Raw genomic sequence first — 12,924 nt, forward strand, 5'->3', positions numbered from 1 at the left:
GAACTGATTTCATGTTTGCAAGATCGTTTTTGTGGTGTTACTGATGTTGGAGAACGAATTCCCATATGATGAGAACCGATTTTGTTTGGTTGAGAAACAGTTTTGGCTGCGTTGTTCACGTCAGAACTGATTTTGGATTGCATGGAATGGACGGAAACATGTGGACTCGGAAATGGATTCTTGGACTGGTTTTCTTGGAGGACAGATATGTAACTTCCTTTATTTATTAAAACATTTTGTCCATTAAATCTTTCACAAATTTTAATAAATTTTTACTTTAAATTCATTTATTTTCACTTCTACATTCCTAAAAATAAACAACACCACGGTAGTTTTCCTATCTCCTCTTTCACACTGTATCAAATTCATCTTAGATGTGAACAAAGCCTGTACAAAATACCAATACAAAATTTATATCATAATTAATTTTATTGATGAATCTTAAGCATTTTTTTCTTTTTTCAACACCTCAATAATTTCTTCTAAAAATATAATAAAGTTCTCTTCCTCAAAAAAACATGAAATAGATACATTGAAAATAGATGCTAATTATTAAATGCATATTAATATACAGGAAATAATTCTTTTTATTTTCATAAATACAATAAAGAAAATATGTCAGTGATTCCTTAATACAAATTAAATGTATCTATCATCAAATTAACTTGAGTAGTAAATTTAAAATAAAATAAAAAATTCAAATTCAAATTATGTCTTTCAACATTTTGTTTTAAAAATAAGTGAATCGATATATATATATATATATATATATATATATATACACACACACATCGAGCATCATCTTTATCTCATTCTTCTTCAACGAATGAGGAATTAAAAGTAGGAATTGTTAATTTATTATCTTTAGTGTAATTTTAGTTGAATAATTATAACGTAATAAGGAAATGGAGGAAAATGATATAAAATTAGTAACGGTTATTGAATTTTAAAAGGAAAAAGAAAAGAGTGGACCAAAATGGTGAGTGACAAGCATTGACATTGAAGCAGTACTAGTAGAAGTACTGACCGACTAACCAGGAGTGAACAGACATCAATTTGCAAAGGGTAAAGGGGAAAGAGAGATGGAGCGGAAATGGAGCAGTGAATCTGGGAATGTGATGTCGTCGCCATCACACTCACGTAATGGCCATTCTCGTTCTTCCTCCCTCACCCTCACTGCAACTGGAATTTCAACCGTCAAAAGGACTCAGAATGTTGCTGCCAAAGCCGCTGCTCAGCGCCTCGCTCAGGTCATGGCTTCTCAGACTGCCGACGACGATGAAGACGACGACGACGGCGAAGATCTAGGTTTTCGCTACACTGCTCCCCCGCCTCTATCTCTCTCCAGGAACTCTGCTAAGTCCACTGCCGCTCTCAGATCGCCATCTCCTGCCGCGGTCCGATTCTTCCCATTCCACTTCACATTTACCCCATCCATCATTAACTGACTTCCTTTCCTTATTCACCTCGTAACTTATCAGGTACCTCGAAACCTCCCGGAAGAATCAATGTATCTTCGCGCACCAGCACCAGCACCAGCACCAACTCCACCTGCTACTAACAGACCACCGCTAAGCCTCAAGACTCCAGCTCCTGTTCCTTCCTTAGACCCTCCCATCCTTAGTAGTAAGCCCAAAGATAAAAGGTAAATTCTCATTCCCTTCGCATTTCTTCCCGTTTACGTCATATCTTATTCTATAACTAATAGATTCATACAATGCGTACCCCTTTCCACATTGTTTTTTCATACTGCCGCTTCCTTTTATGTGAGTGTGTATGTGTATAATAATGCCTGCCTGTCCACTCCCTAAACTACAATTACAATTCGGGATTCCATTAAATTTACAGGTTTCCGTTTGATACTGGATTCGTTCTACCAAAAGATTCAGGACATCAGCGTGAGGCTTCTGTACTTCGCGATGAGGTTAATTACCTCTCTTTCCAATTTTTTTTTTCGTGTTTCTAACTTTCAATGAAACAGAATTCAACGTGTTAATTTCTGAGGCCCACGCCCTTCTAAATTCACTTAAACAAATCTCTGCTCTACCTGCAGGTTGATATGCTGCAGGAAGAGAATGAAATTATTCTAGACAAGGTACTACGGTCGACTTTGTTTTGAACTCACATCATTCGTAAGTATTCAAGCGTTTCTACCATGCAGCTTAGACTCGAGGAAGAGAGATGCAAGGAATCAGAGGCCAGAATTAGGGAGCTTGAGAAGCAGGTGCTGGCTTTTTTTAATTTTTGGTATACAGTACTCTAGTTTCCACACTTGATAATGGCCTTCTGAGTTGTTGTCTCCTTGTTCTTGGTTGATACATTAAGAGTCCCTAATTCATACTTGCTTATTACACTGCTTCTGATTAAGAATTCCCTGTTGCTTTTGATTTCAGATTCTGTTTATTGTTTAGCATAAATCACCATTTTTACCACGCTGGATTGGGTTGTATTTGTGCACCTAGTTGGTTATTGTAATCTACTAAGCTTTACTGGAAGAATGTGACCTTAGGCCCAGTAGTAACTACCTTTAGTCCATGTTTTAAGAGTTTCTCTCTAGTTAATTGAACTTTCCTTTTTAGTTTTGAAATTTTATTACTTGGCTTAGATATTTATGTTTATACATGAGTGTATGTGTCAACGAGATTTCTTTCATGTGCAATTTATAATTTTTCATCTGACTTTGTAGGTTGCTTCCCTCGGAGAAGGTGTATCTTTGGAAGCCAAACTCTTGAGCAGGTGTGTGAGTTAAAGTTAAAACTGTTGCAAATGGGTTTTCATTCGCTTAGTACGGTGTATGACATTCCCTTATTACTGAATTGCAGAAAGGAAGCAGCATTGCGTCAAAGAGAGGTAGTGTGGTGGTAATAAATTGAACTCTTGAGTTGCATGTTGTACAAACTCTGAACATAGTTGATTTATACCATCAAGGGGAATCAAGATATTGTTTAGCAAAATAGTTTGGTATTCGATTTCTTGCTTAATCCCCTTGTGAAGAATTCTTTCAGCAAAGCTTTTTATTTCACAGGCTGCACTTAAGAATGCCAAAGGCTCAAAGGATGGAGTTGATAAGGAAATCACATCTCTACAGGCTGAAATTGAGGTGAATATGCCACTTTTTTAACATTCTCAACACAGGCTGCTATATGTGTTTAATTTTTTTCTTCTGAAACAGAATGCAAAAGTTGAGACTGAGGCTGCAGTGAGACAGCTTAATGGAGCTGAATCTGAAGTAAAAGCTCTTCGATCAATGACTCAAAGAATGATATTAACTCAGAAAGAAATGGTACATATTTCCACGGTAGTAGGAGTTCATTGGTATTTGTGAATTACTTAGAAAACTTGTTATATATAATTACTTTCTTGTCAGGAAGAAGTTGTTCTAAAGAGGTGTTGGCTTGCTCGTTATTGGGGTTTAGCTGCAAAATATGGTACGCTACTGTCTGTTTTAACTTTTCTTTTCTTTTGGGAGAAGCATTATTGTATTTCTTGTGGACATGACTATTGAGTCATTTTATTATCAATTTGTTCTGTATGTCAATCACTTTTGACAGAATTTATGTCAATCACATTATTGTATTTCTGAATAAGCTTTCACAGCTCTTTATTATAGTTCTTTCAGAATTTATGCATGTTAGTATTATCATTAATCAATAGAGTGATGTTAAGTTAACACATTGGTATGTAGCTACAAAATAAACCAAGCTATATCGTCCTTTTTTCGCTTTTCTTCTGGTGAGAGGCAAAAACATCTCAACTGCACTGGAATACATTACTGAAGCTTTTAATGAGTTTTATAATTTTTGTATGATTGCATGCATATAGAACTATACTTTGTCTATATATCAAGTTTGAATTCAGCTGATCTAGATAAGTGAGTAATTCCATGTAGTGTAACTTCTTCCATGGTTATAGGCATCTGTGCAGATGTTGCAGTTTCGAAGTATGAACTTTGGTCATCCTTAGCCCCTCTTCCATTTGAGGTCGTTGTTTCTGCTGGACAAAAGGCAAAGGAGGAATGCTGGGAAAAAGGCATGAAATAAAGATTTGGACTGTACAGTTCATATTAGTTTGCTGCATAGTAGGGCAAATCTATGCTCTATGTTATATATTTTCTTTACAGTGATGATTTTCATTACGTGAATTCCAGAGATGATTGTTATGATTTTAAACAGGTGATGATGATGCAATCGAGAAGAGGAGCAAACTTGTTCCTGACTTAAATGATCTTACTGGCGAAGGCAATATCGAAAGTATGCTTTCTGTTGAAATGGGATTGAAAGAGCTTGCTTCTTTAAAGGTTTTCAGAAATATTTTACATGACTTAAATATATTGTTATGGGAAATTCAGTCATCTTAGTAATTTTTGTTACCTTTCTCTATAAGGTTGAGGATGCAATTGTGCAAGCATTAGCTCAACAGCGGCGTCCAAATTCTGCTCGACAATTAGTATCAGGTATGTATTGTTACTGCTATCACTATTCTTGTTATCTTGTGCTTACATAACTCTTGAATGATAGATTGAAGAGAAGCATTTTAAAAACCACTAAACACATTTTTCTGAAAGATTAACACAAGTTAGCTCTTGAATAATATCATTAGATTCACATATTTTGTATCATCAGTAGATCAAACACTCTTAATAAACTTTCCATATTGATTTTAAAAAGAGGGAGGAAATAGACAAATATTCAACAAACCTTATATTTATTCTTCAAAAGACAACCATGTCACACAAGTACAGTCATCAATTGATCTCACAAACCACATAGCCCCGTGTGTAGAGTCATTAATAGGTCACCACACATAAGAATGCACAAGTTCAAAAGTGCATGACTTTTATTGCGACCAGGAGGAAATGTTGCATTATGGTGTTTTGAAAATTGACAAATATCATAGTGAAAAGACTTATCCGATTTTTTTGAAATGGAGAAATAAGGACTTAGCATGGTGAAGCTTCGGAGTTTGCTTGTTGACTAGAAGACAACACCATTTTCCAAGTACACCATCAATCTTCATACGCTAAAAGAAGTAGCACCTACTCTGCTCTCTAGCAGGTCCAATCTTCTTTCCCCCAAGAAGGTCCTAGAAGACACAATGAAAACGGAAAATGGTCAATACACAATTGAAATTTTGTGTGAGCCAATGTATATGGATAAGATTGCTAGTCAATTCGGGAACATGCAAAACTTTGTGCAAGAATTGGGATGACTAGAGTTTCAGAAAATCATAAGAACCATAAAAAAATCAGGAATACTATTTGGGAAAATATTGATCTGCTGCTAACTTAAGACCATTCTTGTTAAGTAGCCAGTAAAAGCTTTATATTTACAGCACAACATCAATAAGAAACTGTAACATCTAATTATATAGTAATTATTGAAATATAATATTTAATTAAAGACTATGACAGCCTAACAGAAAGATTTGTGTTGTGCAATTGTAATTTCTAACTAAAAATAATTATCACAACATAAAGGGTATGAAATTTCGCAATTTGCCAAAAAGTAGCTAATGTTTAGCCATAGTGTTGGTTAAGATATCAACCTCTTTAAGAGCTGCATAAATATACGGAAGAGGGGTAACTTGGCTAGCTAAGGCTTCTCTTATATAATGACAATCTATTTCTATATATTTGGTGCATTTATGAAACATGAGATTTGTTGCAACTTGAGTGGAACTTGTATTATCAACATAAAGAATAGGATCAGATAGAAAAAAAGCCAAACCTGCAGTAAAAGATTATGCGACCACATTCTCAGATCATGTAGATGACATAGCAAAATATCTAGGTTCAGTCGAAGATTTGTATTTTGTTTCTTACATTCCCATGAAGTATGCATCTCCTAAAAAAAATGCACCACCATGCAGTAGAATTTGGCAACCAACCCAATCAACACCATTGTAAGCCTAGGTTGTAAAGATTTCCTCTAAGGAAAAAATCCCGCACATCATGGTGAGGAGTAGGCTATTCAAGGAAGAGTGGTTACAAAAGTTGGGGCTAGGATAAAAGAAAAGAATTCAAGAAGAAAATAATGAATACGAAATAAGGATAACCAAAAGAAAGATTAAGGAGCTTATGGAGTTGCTAATAAAATCCAGTTACATAATTAGATTAGAGAATCGATTGTTCTTGGGTGGAAATTTGGTGACTTGGAGAAGTAAGAAACAAATGTTGTTGCAAGGTCTACTGCAGGGGCTGAATTCCTAGCTATTAGAATTTGGATGATCTTAACTCTTATGCCACTCTTTATTTCCAAGTTGAACATCAATACGAGTAAGAGAAAAAATAAAGGCAAAGAAGGAGAACATGTAGACGAAGATATTGAATAGGAAATAGTCATCCAATTTTAGGGCCCTTCATAATTTTTTTCCTGGATACTTGGTCCTGCATAACACAACTAGAAGAAGAAAACTGGGCATTGCAATTATAATCAACCAATTTCCCAATAGAAATAGGGCTTGTGGAAAGATCAGGAGGCACAAAAACTTTAGTTAAAGAAGAAATCTCGCTGGCAGCATTGATAGGCAGGTAATTGCCATCAGCTGTATGAATTTTTTGAATTCCATCGTATTTCCAATCATTGGAAAAAAGGTTGTTATGTTGGCCATAAGGTTTGAAGCTTTTGGAATCAAAATATCTTGGTTGAGAAAATTGGGCAAATTTCAAGATCTAAATTCACATTTTAAGATGGTATTAGAATCCTTCCTTAATCCGTTAAAAAATGGTCATCCACCATGCTATTCATGTACCATAGAGCTGGGCATGACGGGGTGGGTGTATTGGGAAAAACCCAAGTTCCACGTTGGATAGAGATAGGACCAAAATACAATATATACGTGGGGGAAACCCACACTTTGTAAATTTTGTAGGATTAAATTGGCTCTAAACCCATGTTCTAAGAAAGAATAAGAACTAAGAGTCCCCAAGCACAAAAAGCCAGAGAGCATCATGTTCTGTACCATTTCAGGGTGAGGGTGTTTGGGTTTAGTGAAGGTATAGAAATTGGCAAGAAAGTAGTACTAGAGACACCCATTGTAAGCAACCCTTGTTTATTTCCAGGTAGTGTGGGGCACAGACAGAAATAATGTGTTCTAGCGGTAACCGTTACCAGTTTATGTCTCAGTCATTAGTCAAGGGAATTCTCGTTGTTGATGTTCTCTTAGTTCTCACTTCTTGAGAGCTTATGGGTATTGGAGTATAGTTTTGCTCCTGTTATAAATAAACCTTTCTTTTCTGTCAAGTTTTGACTACCGTCCTCTGTAACTAATTTTGTTACAGATTGTTAGGATCAGATGCATTCTGTCCGAGTCTCTCTAGAATATATAGCTAATTTCATCATTCTTGTACTTTGGCTTTTTTTTCCCCTATAATACAATGCAGTTTCTTTTTATTCTATTTATAAACATTAAATCTGTCATATTAAAATCCGGCATTCTTATGTACTAATAACATTCTGTACATTTTTTACCATTGCCAGATATTAAATCACCGGGGGACCCTAAGTTCATGGAAGCCTTTGGTAAGTTTTCTCCCCCCTACTATTAGCTGAAATAGCTACGCATTGCCCCTTTTGTGCAAAAATGCAAATGACAAGTTAAAGCCATGCTAAATATCTTAGTTTTTATGTAGAATTAAGTCCAGAGGAGTCTGAAGATGTTCTTTTCAAGGAGGTATTCTGTTCTCTTATGAACTATTTATGCTCTTTATCACATTATCAGCTTCTTGAAATGTTTGTATATTACACTGTATTTTATTTCTTCGCTATGAGAAGGCATCCTTTCTAGATTCTAGATTACACCATTCTTTGATTTTAATTTTTGTAGCATGTACTTTTTAATTATTCACCTCCTCATAATGTTAGTGGCTTGCATCTAGTTTGGATCTGTAAGCAGTGAAGATGACATTTACTCTCACGGTTCTCTGTTTTACTAGAAATGTGTGCTTTGTATTAGTGAAACATGCTGCCTTCTATGTGAATTTACTCTTCGTGGACAGGCTTGGCTGACATATTTTTGGAGAAGAGCCAAGGTTCATGGTATAGAGGAGGACAGAGCCAAAGAACGTCTTCAGTTTTGGATTGGTCGGAGTGGGCATTCACCTACATCACATGATGCTGTTGATGGTAGCGTTTAGAATTTTTGTTTTAATTAATTACTATGTAGTGCACGTGGATGTTTCAATCTAGTATTTTACTATTTGGTTTCTGAAGGGGAAAAATTTCATGCACATTGAAAATTATCACTGTTAGAAATAGCAAAAGAGCAATTTAACATGGCCTAACAGCTCTTGCCTTCATCAACGGGAATATCTTAAAAGTATTTATTATCTCAAGTAAGATTGCAAGTTTTGTGGATTAACTTCAGAGTACCCCTCTCATTACAAGACCCAATCTTCGGGTTGGGTGATATCTTCTTTCTTTACATGACCCTTTATAGAAAAGGACCATGACTTCGTTCATTAACGACACTAGTGAGTTTTACTTATCCAACTAACTTACCCCTCCTTATGGTAGTGAAGTTCTCCAAGAGTTAAGGACATTCCAATAGCTTTTGCAATGTACCTCTAAATTTCCACTCACTTTACATTAGTTTGGAAATTTGAATTGTTCTCCTATAGTTTCGTAGAAAATTGTCCTGTTATTGTCACCGGTAAAATATTTCTTGAGTCAATGCCTTGCTACTAATCACGTGGTACATGTTGAATTACACTCATTACATGCAACAAGTCTCAGCTGGTAGGCCTAGAGTCTAGATTGGTTAATGACAAGGTAGGGGGAGAGTCTTCTTTGTTTACGTGTTTATAATGGAGCGTGCTTATTTCGGACACATCAAAATGCTTCATTGTGCTTGAAATTTTGATGTATTGCAGTTCCAATTGTCTATCTAGTGTGTTTTCATGTCCCATACCATGAACCGAAAACATAGCTAACTGTTCCTTTCTCGTGCCTTCTGTTTTTTATACCCAATTATTTTTCGAGCCTTTTCTCCTATTGTGTCAGTCTTCACGTAAGCACATAATAAATATGCTTTAATTTTTCCTCCATTGACAATGTTGGCCAAGGGATCAATACTTGCTTAGTATTATTGAGAAAATTAGCTCTCTATTACTTACGTGGATTTTTCAAATTCCAGTTGAGCAAGGACTTTCGGAGCTGAGGAAACTGGGGATTGAACATCGACTATGGGAAGCATCCAGAAAGGAGGTTGATCAAGAATTAACTATTGCACGAAAGTGGACTTAACTGTAAAGGTGTGCTTAATTTGCTTGAGAGATTTGCTGATTTATGCATATGAATTGTGAATTTTAATCTTCTGGAGAGTGCACCTTCCACTGTGTTTAAATGAGTTTATTCTTTCTGTTAGCTCCAGGTATAGTGACTGTTATTGTGACTGATTGAATTTAGGAACGGATGAAGTAATCGCTCTCCTTTTCCACTTTTGATGGCATAATTAGCAGTGATAACCTGTCAGAATAATAATCAAAGAAAACCTCATCTATAGATGAAGGGTATTAGAAAATAATACGACAGAAAGGTAAGAAAGATGTAAACATGAAACTAATATTATATCTTATTTCACTTGCTAAAATCAAGAGTACAGGGCTTAAAAGCCGACAGTTCACGTAACAAACCAAGAAAAGAGCATCAAGTGAATGCTTTACATATCATATCTCCTCCACTGCCACCGCTTGCCCCCACCCCTTCTGCACAAGCTTTTCTATCTATAAGAGCTTCCAGATGTTTCTCCTCAGACATACAAATTAGTATAAGAAAAGCTTGGTTGGTTAATGGTTGGGTAATAAACCATTTTTCCTTTTTCTCCACCTTCCATTCCTTTTCTTAACCTATTATACAAGCATACATCGACGCTGGGGATTTCATTTTAGTTTATCAAAACTAGTTTTAATTCCGTGCGTAGCGGGTTGATGTTTGTTTATATCTTTATTAAAAAGGATTTAGAAATTGTGAAAAATAAATAATTATTTATAAATTTATAATTAAGTTTTAAATATAATCAACATGAAAAATGATTTTTAGCTTTAGAATGTCAATATTTATTTAAAAATATAAATAATAGACTTTGTAAAAATACATATACACGTACAAAAATATAAAGAAGATTATCTAATTATATAAAAGATATACATAAACATATAACCATGTAGAGTAGATTTGTTAAGAATATAAATCATTGTATGAATAAATTGATTTAATGTGTATTGTTAGACTTATATAATTAATGCATTGATAAAGTCGTTTAATGTGTTGTTAGAATTGTCTAATCAATATCACTTGTTTATTATGTATTGCTAAACTCGTCTAATCAATACATAGATAAATTTGTCTAATATATATTGTAAGACTGTCTAATCAATACATAGACAAATTTGTCTAATATATATTGTAAGACTCGAATAATCATAGAATGGGAAGGGTCATCTACTTTGTATTAATAGACTCGTCAAATAAGTACATGAATAAAGTTTCTTAATGTATGTTGTTATATTTGTCTAATTGAGGTGTTGTTATATGTTATGAATTTAGTAGAAGTGGGGGTACACTAGAAATATTTGTTCTGGCAGACGAGTTGTAAAATTTATAATTTCACAGGGGTGCGTCAGTAGAAAAATAATTAAATGATTTAATTGTGAAAATTTATTTATTTAATTATTTGTGAATTTTAATTAATTGTTGGGTAATGAATTTGGTTGACTTATAAAGGTTATTGTGAAATATGTATGGTTGTGATGGTATGAATGTAGGAGCAAGTGTTTTATTATTTCCTTGGAATTTTGTCGAACGAATGATGATCGTATTGCGATACAATAGATTATTAGGTCTTTGTGGAGATAGAGATTGAGTGTCACCCTACCTTGCGCACAAGGAATGAGAGGGTTGGATGTCTCGTCCAATGACTTTGACTTGTGTTGAGTATAGTGCTTGGTGGGTCTAACTGAAATTTTTACTCATAAGTCCTTGAAGAGTCGGGGAGATAAGTCTGAAGTTGCGATAGAAGACAGCTCGAATCGCCCTGTTTTAGTAAACAGGTTTGGTATGACAAAATTCAAAGAAACAACATAGGCTTGTATATATACTCTGACTCATGTAATATTTTTTTTATATAATTCTCTCATTAGTGTGTGGACAATTCCGTCTAATATATATTGTTAGACTTATGTAGATTTTTTGCTATATTAGTCTTATTAGTGTATGGATAAACTCGTTTAATGTGTATTGTCAAACTCGTTTAATATATATTGTTAGACTTGTCTAATTGGTACATGGACATACTTGTATTGCTAGACTCTTTTAATAAATGTATATTCATACTTCTATAATGAGTATCTTAAAAATACATAGTAAAATCTCTAAAAATATAAAGGATATGTATAAATATGTGCAGTAAAGTCGCTAAAAATATAAAGTAGTGTATGAATAATCTGGTGTAATGTGTAATGTTAAACTCGTGTAATGTGTTGTTAGACTCGTCTAATCAATATATAGACACACTTGTCTAATGTTTAAGCATAGAATGGATAAAGTCATCTAATGTGTATTAATAAACTTGTATAATATTTGTATAAATAGACTTATCTAATGTATATTGTTAGAGTCGTCTAATTCTTGTATAGATAAAACTAAGAATGAAAATATATCATAGAAATATATTTTTATTTTTAGGACAAATAAGTTTAAAATTAAAATAAAAAGATAAATGACTAAAATAACTTTTTGGTATATTGGTTTAAAAACAAGTAAAATGGATAAAATAGTGAAATAATTTTGGAGAAATTTTTTATATGACATGGTAAACAAATTATATATATATATATATATATATATATATATATATAAAGAATTAATACTTTATATACTTTTATTCTTTAGTTATTTATTAAATGATGATGTAATTAGAAATTATAAAACGGTAAAATTAAGAATAAAAAATATTATAAAAATGTATTTCCATTTTTAAGACAAATAAATTTAAAATTAAAATAGATAAAAGAATAAAATAGTTATATGCACATGTGTCAAAAAATAAATATAAATAAAAAAAGGTAAATTAACCATGTCAAATGACTAATATTTTTTACTAATTAATTAGGTATGAATAACTCTCTAATGTGTATTGTAAGATTCATTTGGCTAGTAAATGGACAAACTTGTCTAATGTATATTAATGAAGTTCTCTAATTTTGTGTGTGAAATGTCTTGTTTAATGTATATGGTTAAAGTCATCTAATAAATATGAGTTATTGGTATAATTAATATATCAATAGACTCATATAATTTTTTGATATACTCATCTAATCAATATATTTCTAGACTTGTCTAATAATTTTTTTTATTATTGTCCAATTCATGTATGAAATGAGACATATAATATTTTTTTGTTATAATCATCTAATTAGTGTATGAACAGTCTTATCTAATGTTTATTGTTAAACTCGTGTAAATAAAACATAGTCTAAAAAAATAAGATTCTTAGGTCTGAAAGTCGATTATATATAAAAGAACGGGTTAGCACCTTACAACTTTTAATTAAATGTGGGTAGTTGGTGTAATTTTTAAAATGTTTAACTTTTTCCAAAAATAATAAAAAAATAAGTACAAAAAGAATTAGAAATATTTTTTTGGTTTGACAATAATTAATCATAGCTTCTACATATTCCAAATGAGAAATCATGATTATCTATTAAAAAACTATTTGAAAATGATTTTGGAAAATAATTTAATTGTTTAAAAGTGAATCAACAAATCTCACTCTTAGTCTTACGTGTTTCCATTCATAATAAAAAAATAAAGAATCAAATAGTTCTTAAAGAAAAAGTTATTTCTTTCAAAATATTGATGATTTTAGTTTTCAAAAATTTTGTATTTTTTTATGATTGAAAAAAATAAAAGTATTAATTAATAAAAC

General features: G+C 32.9%; 1 protein-coding gene and 1 long non-coding RNA gene across 2 annotated transcripts; one reads left to right on the forward strand and one right to left on the reverse strand.

The window, feature by feature from the left end:
* The first annotated feature begins 961 nt into the window (after positions 1 to 961).
* On the forward strand, positions 962 to 9,362 carry LOC148194872 (coiled-coil domain-containing protein SCD2-like). Its single transcript, XM_088097618.1, has 17 exons — positions 962 to 1,397; positions 1,482 to 1,645; positions 1,849 to 1,924; positions 2,054 to 2,095; positions 2,162 to 2,224; positions 2,687 to 2,736; positions 2,823 to 2,850; positions 3,026 to 3,100; positions 3,173 to 3,283; positions 3,368 to 3,428; positions 3,913 to 4,029; positions 4,173 to 4,297; positions 4,384 to 4,453; positions 7,479 to 7,520; positions 7,631 to 7,671; positions 7,997 to 8,123; positions 9,133 to 9,362. Exons 1-17 carry the CDS (start codon positions 1,083 to 1,085, stop codon positions 9,240 to 9,242), a joined length of 1,617 nt encoding a protein of 538 aa, XP_087953744.1. The 5' UTR covers positions 962 to 1,082; the 3' UTR covers positions 9,243 to 9,362.
* Positions 4,686 to 9,381, reverse strand: LOC148194873 (uncharacterized). The gene is made up of 2 exons (XR_015781747.1): positions 9,244 to 9,381; positions 4,686 to 5,082 (listed from the first exon to the last, which is right to left on the reverse strand). It is a non-coding gene; the product is annotated as an uncharacterized LOC148194873 (long non-coding RNA).
* Between the last annotated feature and the right edge of the window lie 3,543 nt (positions 9,382 to 12,924).

The sequence above is a fragment of the Vigna umbellata genome, chromosome 8 (assembly GCF_029865625.1).
Source record: "Vigna umbellata cultivar VRB3 chromosome 8, Vumbellata_1.0, whole genome shotgun sequence".
NCBI lineage: Eukaryota > Viridiplantae > Streptophyta > Magnoliopsida > Fabales > Fabaceae > Vigna > Vigna umbellata.